Source organism: Culex pipiens, chromosome 1 (genome assembly GCF_016801865.2).
Source record: "Culex pipiens pallens isolate TS chromosome 1, TS_CPP_V2, whole genome shotgun sequence".
NCBI classification, from domain to species: domain Eukaryota; kingdom Metazoa; phylum Arthropoda; class Insecta; order Diptera; family Culicidae; genus Culex; species Culex pipiens.
In genome coordinates, this window is record NC_068937.1 from 20,192,478 (window position 1) to 20,202,573 (window position 10,096).

Here is a 10,096-nt window from a genome sequence, read left to right on the forward strand (position 1 = left end):
CTCGTTTTCGGTTTACACCTGAACAATCTTGAAATTATTTATACTGATTTGTGATTCCTCTCTTTCCATCATTCCCTTGGTTTATATAGCCCTGTCAACCTGTCAAACAAAAGACTACATGAATCTCGTGACGAAAAAAAAGCATCATGAAAAAAGCGCCATGTACATTCGGCGAAGAAAAACGAATCATAACAAAGCGTCCCCCTCAATGACAGCAGATATCACCCTTCGTACGACCACAAAGAGTTTAAAATTGATTTTTAAAATTCAAATTGTAAAATTTAATTCCGGAGCATTCAACCTTAGAGTCTTAGAGTTTAACACTAGGTTTAAGATTTTTTTAAATCGATGCCAACATTTCAAAAAGCATCATGTACAAACCATGCGTTTTGAGAAAAACGCATTTGAATGTTGAGCATCCATTTTCAATTACCATTTTTATATAAAAGCAAAATAAGATGTTCTAATGATAACAAACGATGAAAAACGTTGCTTTTGTTGATACTTGATCATCCATATTAAATAAAACATTATTTCCGTAAATTTATTTGAGAAAAACAAACATAACTTCTTTTGAAATCACCAACGTCGATATCACCCTGCTGTCACTGAGGGGGACGCTTTGTTATGATTCGTTTTTCTTCGCCGAATGTACATGGCGCTTTTTTCATGTTGCTTTTTTTTCGTCACGAGGTTTATGTAGCCTTTTGTTTGACAGGTTGACAGGGCTATATAAACAGAGACTGCTTATGGCAGGGATTTTGTTTATGTTACTTTATTTAAAATTATGATTAAACAGACTTTACTAAAGTAACTTTTGCTCATTTTTGGTGGAGAGGTAGCTTATTAGAAGTACTTTCAGAATATACAATAACCCAGAAAGTGTCAAAATGTACATGATGCCTTTTGAAATGTTACCGTCGAAATAATGAATTTCCGTTTCTTCTTCTTTTTTTTCATTACTGTTAAATTTTTGGGCTCTTTATTTATTTTAATTTTCCAATTTTAGTTTTTTTAAGAATTTTGATTTTTTTTTAAATATTTTAATCTTTTTTTTCTATCGAGAACTTCCGATTTCCATACTGTACTTATAGCTAAAGCTAAGTATGCAGATCGAAAGGAACGCGATCAAGAAATATTGCGCATTCTTTTTGTATGGAGCGTAGACAATTCCCACCCCTCCCCCCCTTCCCCTCAGCTGTCCACGTGGTTTATGGATGGTCCCTAAGTTCTTAAATTCTAGAGTTTTTTTAAAGGTCTTCTAAGCTATTGTCATTCATATGTTTATAGGACCTATTAAAAAAAGTCTACAATGCTTTAATTCTCAAATTCTTAAATTCATAAATTCTTAAATTCTTAATTTCTTAAATTCTTAAGTTCTGAAATTCTTAAATTCTTAAATTCTTAAGTGCTTAAATTCTTAAATAGTTAAATTCTTAAGTCCTTAAGTTTTTAAATTCTTAAATTTTTAAATTCTTAAATTCCGAAATTCTCAATTATTGAATTATTAAATTCCTCATTTTTAAAATCTGTAATTCTTTTAAACTCTGATTCTTTTTAAGTTTTCAATTTAGAAACCTTTAAATTTTAAAATTCTTTAATTTTTAAATTTCTAGATTCTTAAATTTCTAAATTTTCTAATTTCTGAGCTCGCTTCTGAGTTTTTTTTTAATTCTTAAATTTTTTAAAATTGTAGTTTCTGATTTTTTTGTTTTTTTTTTTATTGATTTATGAATACTTTAATATTAAAATTATTATTCAATTCTGCATATTTATTATTTTGATTTTCCAAATTTGATTTTTAAAATTTCCTTTATTGTTATTTTGATATTTAAAATTTCTTAAATGCTTGTTTTTCCGTATTTTCGAATTTTTGAATAATTTGTATTGTTGGATTGGGTAGCTAAAGCCTTATGTCAATTTTTATGTACAACGATAAAAAACACGATTAAAAACTATTTCTGATTACGTTTTTTTTTCATTTTAATGCAAAAAAAAAATGACAAGACAACATTTTTTCGATGGATCAACTATGGTCCCCTTGGAACGAGCTGTCAAGTAGGAGCTTTTTTGTCAAAAAGGACCGCGAGGTTAATTTTTCAAAATTGATTTAAAAATCCATTTTGAACTCTTTGTGGTCGTACAAAGGGTCATTGTACTCAGACAAATAAGCTTTATCACTGTAAAAAATAATATCAGCAATCCAAGCTCCATTTTAGGACCCAATTCTGGGAGTTTTTGTATTTATCTTTTCAACATGTCCAATTCATTGAAATTAAATTAGTTCCTCAACCAAACATAATTTCTGTGCTTGTAGCATTTTTTTGAACATTACCAATTCTTTGGATTATTTAAAAGTTGACTTTATTAATTTCTGGGAGTTCCAAGGGGAGTTCTAACATTCTTTCAACATAACCAGGTCTTCGAAAATTAATTGGTTTCTAAAAAAATCTGTAGTTTTTGTATTCTTTCCAAAATGACCAGTTCTTCAGACAATTTAACTGTTTCAAGCCTGATGAGTCATATTGACCCAAAAATCAAAATTTTCTAAACATGCCTATATATCTGTCTGGTTCTAAATATTATTTTCCCGTCAAACAAAAACTATTTTTTTTTTTAATTCAGGCCTGAACAGAATACATAATTTTATTCATTTCTGGAAGTTTTTTGCACTTTTTTTTTAAACAAAAAAAAAGAACTTCGCTTAATTCTTTTCAAACATAGCAGTGTGTGTTTTATATTTATTCAAAAATGAGCCAGGTTTAGAAAATAACTTGTCAAAAAATATAATGCTCGAGCAGCAGGCCCATATATTGTTGTATTCCTCCACCGCGTCGGGCACACGATCTTGATTCCTTGGCCGGTGACCTACAAGGTAGCGGTCACCTTGGCATTGTTGGCCAGAGTTTGCAGACGTGTGAGGAGGTCCTTGTCCGGGACTAAGTAAGGTGAAGCTTTCTCCGTTCCACGATCACACCGTTTTTCGCCAGATTTGTTTTTGGTTTTGTTGCAACCGTGTTGAAAATTCCACACGTTGCAGTTGCATTGCTTCTCAAACACGGACGAGAACTTCAACTACCTACCATGCAAAATGTTCGTAACTCGCAACACTTTCCACTTTTCTGGATTGAAATCGCATCAGAAATCAGAGCCCTTTGAAGTTCTTCGTCAAAAATTAACATTGTCTTAACGTTTTGGTAATAAATTTTCATCGACATCAGTTTTGAGCTGGCTTAATCTATTGACTGCGTGGAACGTTCGGATTCGTTCGGTACTTCCGATTGTTGGTAACCCTGGGGTATACACTTTGTTGTTGGTGAGATAAAGTAACAAGCTCAAGTTGCCGTTTGCCATGGCCTTATCGTAAACTACGTCGACGGCCCCTGGGCATGACCTCGCCCAAATAAGACCACTCGTCCCACGTTGGAAGGAGACGGCGTCATAGACCAGCTTGGAAACGAGTTGATTTGGCATCAGAGTGCTGTGATTGTTTTGCTTCAGCCAAATCACCTACTGTGTGAGACTTTATAGGTTTATTGAAGTTGTCCTTCCTTGTAGCACTCTGAAACAAATTTGTCAGTCATAGTAAGGGCAAATATTCTCACATCTGTGTTTGGAAAGCGCTCTTTCGGTGGCCAATGAGACTATTTAGGCTCACAAAACATGAGAACATTTCAAAGTAAAAGACACCTTCTTCTTTTCTTAAATTCATTTATTTCACTGCGTCAAACCTAGTTTTCTTATCGATGCCTAAATTAACTAGATATAAAACCTGCTTTTATGACAACCAGAAACAAATTGTATTAATTGTGTGTGTGTTTGTTTGTGTGAGAGAACTGAAAAATAGGTGAATAATCGGGTCTAATCATATTTGAGCTCGAGTCGATACACCGTCCAACAAAAAAAAAACGTAAGTTACTCTCGGTTTTTTTCATTTAACTTTCTCAATTATTTAATGTGAAATACTATTGATGAGAAACTCAAAATAACGCATGAGTAAAACAAACCAAAATAGTTATTTACGACCTTTTACGACGTCAAGCAAAACGAAACTGAATCGGATTTTCAAATAAGTATTTCTGTGTTTTTGTTTTGTTTGTTCCCTCTTTGAACCCCGTCTCAATTTATTTAATACCCCCGCAATTCGTATCAAAGCACAGATCTTCAACTTTTGTTTTCTCTCTCTTTCTCAGATTGATGCGCTGTCTTCTCCAAAAAGTTGATTTATTTCTTCTAAGCACGGCTCCTCTTCCTGACCCCGCTTCCCACTCTTCCCGCGAATTAGATCAGCTTCTTGGCGATAAAGTACCTTCTCAGGTAGAGCACCTGCCACGTGGCCAGCCCCAGCAGGCAGCACATGCTGAAGATGCTGAAGAACAGCACGCGGCTGTTGGTGCTCTCTGTGAAAAAAAAATAATGCAATTTAAAATTATACTTTCAACTGAAACAAGATGATTTCGCGTACCATTGGTGTCGCGCATCTCCTCCTCGCGCTTTCGCATCAGCGCAAAGTCCTGCACGATCGCATCGGAAAGATCCTCCAGGCGCTTCAGGTCCACCTCGAGCGGTTTGAGCTTGGCCGCCTCACCGATCTGGAACAGAAAGGGGGGGAAATTAGAAAAATAAGGCGTTAAAAATTGAGCACATTTTGATTAGCGTACAAAACTGGAATGGAGCACACTTTTGTTATTGGGAAAGTAAAAAAAAACTCGAAATTAAAGCAAAACATTTTTATTTACGGAGGAATATAAAGATTTATAAATAAAGCAATTTAATTTTTTTTTAATATGTCCTGTAAACATATAAAAGACAATAGTTTATAGGACCCTTTAAAAAAAATCAGATATATATTTAGAAATTCAAAAATGCAAATATGTGGTTGATGCCGTCCTCACATAAATATACTCTTGAAAGGGTTGTCAGATCTTCAATGTTTCCTTAAAAAGGTCTTTTGAATACCTTTTTAAAATGTTTAACATGAAGAGTTTACTTTCAAAAAACCACCCTTTTTACAATCTTCTGAACTTTAGTCAAAATCGTTTTTTAGCATAACGTTTGGAAAAATGAGCACCACTCAAGCAACCACCCGAACGAGACAACGTGTTCTTTCTCTCGTTTCTCTCTCTCTCTCTTCCTTGTGTTTGCTGCGTGGTGACAGAAGTCATTTGAATGCGATCAAACGAGAGATGATCGGAATCTCGGTAGAATGTCAAACGTATAGAAATTTAAATAGCAAGCCGTAGTCTCAACATTTGAATGCAAACAGTGTTTCAAAATGCATTTTACACTAGTTCAATTGTTTTGCAATCATCAGTTTTCAAAAAATTTGACAAAAACAAAAATTTCAGCGAAAAAAAAAATCTTTTTACGACACTAAACATCGAAAATTCATTTTTTTTTTTAAATCAACCCTAATATGCTAATAATGATTCTAAACGCAAGGGGATGCATTTTAAATAGCAGGGATGTCACGGGATCGTCGAAAAAAAATCCGCGCCGACCTAAAACCCAATCCGCGCCATATAAAAAAAAATCGCGACCATTTTTTAATGAAGAAAAAAAATAAAGAAAATATTTGATAAAAAAATCGTTTTATGTTTAAAGGCTCCAAAGGAATGGATGCAAGAAATCCTTTTTTCCGGTCAAGGAAAGGGTCATGAACAAAAAAAATATTTTTGCAAACTAGAGAGGCTTTTATATATACATAATAGAAAATAAAATATTTGAAAAATTAAAATTTAACTTCAAAACTATAAGCAAAAAAACCAAAATCTAAAATTTTGTTAAGATCAAATATTAAATTTCGAATGTCTAAAAATTCAAAATCTATGAATTCAAAAACACTTTGTATTCCAAAATCCTCGCTGAAATTTCACTCCAAAAGAAATTTCATTTCCAATATTTAAAATCTCAAAATTTTAAACACTTCAACCTAAAATGGAGCCTAACATGTCAAAAGGGCACATAACTTTTGTAAACAAGAGTGTATCCCTTTCACTCAAATGACAGTTTACATAAGGTGTGAGAGGGATACACTCTTGTTTACAAAAGTTATGTGCCCTAATGAAAAGGAAAGCACGAAATATGACTTCAAAAATCGAGCCAAACATTTCATTAGGGCACAAAACCAAAAACAGCGATTCGAGAAAATCGCTGGCAAAAAGTAGACAACTTGCTTCAATTCCTATTTAAAAAGAAAGCTTGACTGGTGGAATTTTTATTGATGATACGATAAAACACATCATAATCCTCAACTCTGTTTTAATGCTTCTTAATTTATGTTGATTTTCGCAATAAAACTCATAATTATAAAAAATCTCGCTATTGGGCCCTTTTAACTTTCCAACTGTTGTTCATAATGGGCCCTTTCTTAATGCAATTTCGAAAAGAACTGAAAGGGCACTAAAGCGCTGTCACCTGATTGTTGTTTTTAATGATGTTTATGGGCCTTTTTGTTTAGTTAGAAATAATGAGGAATTCAGCGGAAATTTTGATAATTTGTGAAGTTTTGTGATCGATCGGTGTAGATAAGGTACATGTGAAACATAAAAATTCTTCAAAAGTGTACTGAACAGCAGCCGCAGGCCGTATTACATATTGTATTTCGACGAAGTTTTTTTCTGCAGAAATCCTTGGTGAAACGTAAACCAAACTTTGTTTTGAAGTGAATTAGTGTTAAGAATTTATGAAAAGTTCACTTTATAACATAGAAAGTTCCTTAACCACGAAAAACTAACGAAATAGAAAAGGGCACAATTGGGTCCTAAAATGAAGCTTAGATTGCTGATATTATTGTTTACAGCGATAAAGCTTATTTTTCTGAGTACAATGACCCTTTGTACGACCACAAAGAGTTTAAAATGGATTTTTAAATCAATTTTGAAAAATTAACCTCGCGGTCCTTCTTGACAGAAAAGTTCCTACTTGACAGCTCGTTCCAAGGGGACCATAGTTGATCCATCGAAAAAATGTTGTCTAGTCAAAAAAAAAATTTGCATTAAAATGAAAAAAAGTGATCAGAAATTGTTTTTAATCGTGTTATTTACCGTTGTACATAAAAATTGACATAGGGCTTTAGTACCCAATTGAACTTTTTTCTGGTTTGGAGTGAACATTGTTATGTGCCCTTTTGTTTTTTTGATTTTTTCAATAGGAAATTGTTTGCTATCAATCTGATTCTTGGAGGGCATGTAGGGAGTGTACTAATGAATGGAATAGTGGAATAATCCCAAATGTTTACGTTTTGGTTTTGTGCCCTAATGAAATGTTTGGCTCGAAATGTTGGCATTTAAAAATTTAAGAAATTAAGAATATTTTAATTATTTGAGATTTGAGAATTCTTTTTTGTTTTTTAATTGTTTTGAATTTTATGTTTTTTCATTTTTAAATTTTGACTTTTAAATTTTAATGAGCATGGAAGAATTATTCACATTTTTTTTATTTTATTTTTTTATTTTCGATTGTTATTTTTCTTGAGTGTTGAATTACAGATTTTCAAATATCCGAATTTAGAAATTTCAAATTTTTAAATTACGATTTTAGAAATTTCTAAACATTTTGAATCTGATTTTTTCTGTTTTTTTTTAAATAAAAAAGCTATTAAAATAAAAAAAATATTTTGAATGTTAGAGCATTCATTTTTGAATGTTCTTATCTTTTTTGCCAAGAATATTTAAATTCAGAAAAAAATATATCTAAGGGTTGAATCCCATCTAAAATTCAAAGGCCAGCAGAAAAAAATTTGAATAAATTTAATACCAGCCTTTTAGTTTAAAAAAAACTAGGTTTTGATAAAAAATATTAGTTTTTTGCGAGAAAAAAACTGTTTGCGGTGCTATAAATTGGTTTTTCACAAAAAGAAATAGGATTTTTAATGCAGGAATAAAATGCACTTCAAATTGTTTTCACTTGATTAGACTTCTATTTCCACTAAAATTTAGAAGTTTTTTGTCCCTTGATTTTTCGGGTTGATTTTGAAGGGTATAAAATTTGAAAAATATTTGTCCTTACTAAAAAATAAAAATTGGAATTTTACAAATTCCAAAATGCAAATATACAAAAAACTAAAAATACAAAAACTAAAAAAAAATTAAGGCTTTGAAAATTTTGATATTAAAAAATTTAATTGTAGAAATAAATAAACCTTATTTAAAATTTCTAAAACAAAAAAAATAAGAAATCAGAAGAGAGATAAAAAAAATGAATAATGAATTCATGATAAAGAATTAAAAAAAATCACGTAACATATAATTTTAGAAAACTTTAAAAATCAAAAACTACAAAAAAATTAAATTGAAAAAAATTCAAAAGTAAAAAATCTACAGATTTGGAAAAAAAGAACAGTTCGTACTCGATTATCAAAATTTCCGAAGTGCTCATTAAAATTTCAGGAAACCTAAAATATGACTTCAAATTTGCTCCAAAATTATATGATTTTCTGATGATTTGAGATGGCGGCAGTTAAGTGTTGAAGAATCTAACAATATAAGATTTTTATAATTTAAGAATTGAAAAATTTAATAATTTGAGAAATTCTTGATTTTTAAAAGGAGTTTTTGAATTTGAATTTTAAAGGTTTAAGGAATATTAAAATTTAAGGAAAATTTACATTTATTAGGCGTAAAAATTAAAACAAAATAAAAAACGAGGGATTTCAAGTTTAAAACCAGCTCGTACATGACTATCCGATGTGATTGTCAAAATTTCACTCCCGATAATCGAATCAAGATTTTTTTTTTCTTTCTCATAATTTGGGTTTCTAACCTAAAAAATGACTTAATAATTTGTAGGACAGAAATTAGTAATTAGGAAACGTAAAAAAAATCAAAATTTATCCAAAAGATGGCTTTAAATGTGTCGAAGCATTGTCAAGTGTGAGAGTGTAAAATTTTATGACAAACAACTTTGTCGAATACCGCAAAACGATCCGAGTTAACCCAGACGAGTTATGAGCTATTTAAAGAAGAAGTTTTTGTATGAAAATTGAAATTTTTAAATTGAAATTCTGCAATTTTTAAGCTAATTTTTACCAATGAAATGATTTTTAGTAATGACAAATAAAACAGATGTAAGTTTTGTTAAATGAATGAAATCAACTGCAAGATATTGACTTATTTTTAGATAAGGTCAAACTTGCATCTTCAAACACGAAAAGAAGCCACAAGCTAAAACTAGAAAACTGATTTTTTAAAACACAGAAAAACTAGGCTTTTGTGGGGGGAAAACGAAAAACTTACAGCACTCATAAACTGCTATCGAATCGAAAAACACGCCCGATAGCGTCAGAGTTTATATGTACAACATCATTTCGTTTTTATCAATTTCGATAAGAAAGTAGAGAAAGGAAACAGAACCAATAATTAGACGGAAACTTTTTGGGCCCTTTTCAGCGCTCCTCCTCCGCACTTACCCCTTCGTAACTCTTCGTCTCGATGCCCTTCTTGATGTCGAGGGACACTTCCTGGTTCACGCCGCGGTGCGCTGCAACGAAAGAGCAATTTTAGCAACGACTTCTTAGAAAAATCTCACAATTTTTCAAACTTACTCGGCGGAACCTGCGAGATGAAGCAAATCTCGAACGTGTCGTACATCTCACTGGTGAAGGTGAACTTGCCCTTGCTGATGTCCTCCTTCTGGGACATGATGTGGCCCTTGCTGTCCCGCACCTGAAAGCAAATCCGGATCATGACTACTAATTACCCTTTAAAAGGGGGGAAATTCGAAAACGTACCACGTAGTTAATCTTCTGGCCGGGCGCGCCCGTCACCTCGTACTCGCCGGCCACGATCTGGTTGCCCTGCATGTCATCCTTGAGGCATTTCTGGGTGTTCGGTTCCAGCCCAAACATGATGGCCTGGGCCGTCTGGAACAGTGCGGTGGCGCCGACCAGCGCCAGCAAAACAACCCCGAAGCGATCCATTGCACTTTCTTTCAGTCGGCGGCGAATCTACTACACACGAACTAGGGTGCCCCCGGGGGAAAGACGGTTCTGGGCGCGCGTTTCGGGACACGGAAGAAATTGGAAAGTTTTCGGTGGACGCGATTCCGGAGAGAGATTTTTTTTTTGGATGGGGAGTTTGACAGCAAAGCAAAGCGG

At 32.8% G+C, this 10,096-nt stretch overlaps 1 protein-coding gene across 2 annotated transcripts; it reads right to left on the reverse strand.

The window, feature by feature from the left end:
- Positions 1-4,086: 4,086 nt before the first annotated feature.
- On the reverse strand, positions 4,087-10,096 carry LOC120416923 (transmembrane emp24 domain-containing protein bai). Of its 2 annotated transcripts, XM_039578829.2 has the most exons (6): positions 9,731-10,096; positions 9,545-9,665; positions 9,410-9,480; positions 9,237-9,251; positions 4,466-4,592; positions 4,087-4,400 (listed from the first exon to the last, which is right to left on the reverse strand). In XM_039578829.2, the coding sequence occupies exons 1-6, from the start codon at positions 9,917-9,919 to the stop codon at positions 4,282-4,284; spliced, it is 642 nt and encodes a 213-aa protein (XP_039434763.1). In that variant the 5' UTR covers positions 9,920-10,096; the 3' UTR covers positions 4,087-4,281. The 2 variants fall into 2 exon arrangements, with proteins under 2 accessions (XP_039434763.1, XP_039434765.1); XM_039578831.2 differs by lacking the exon at positions 9,237-9,251 and having other exon boundaries at positions 9,731-10,094.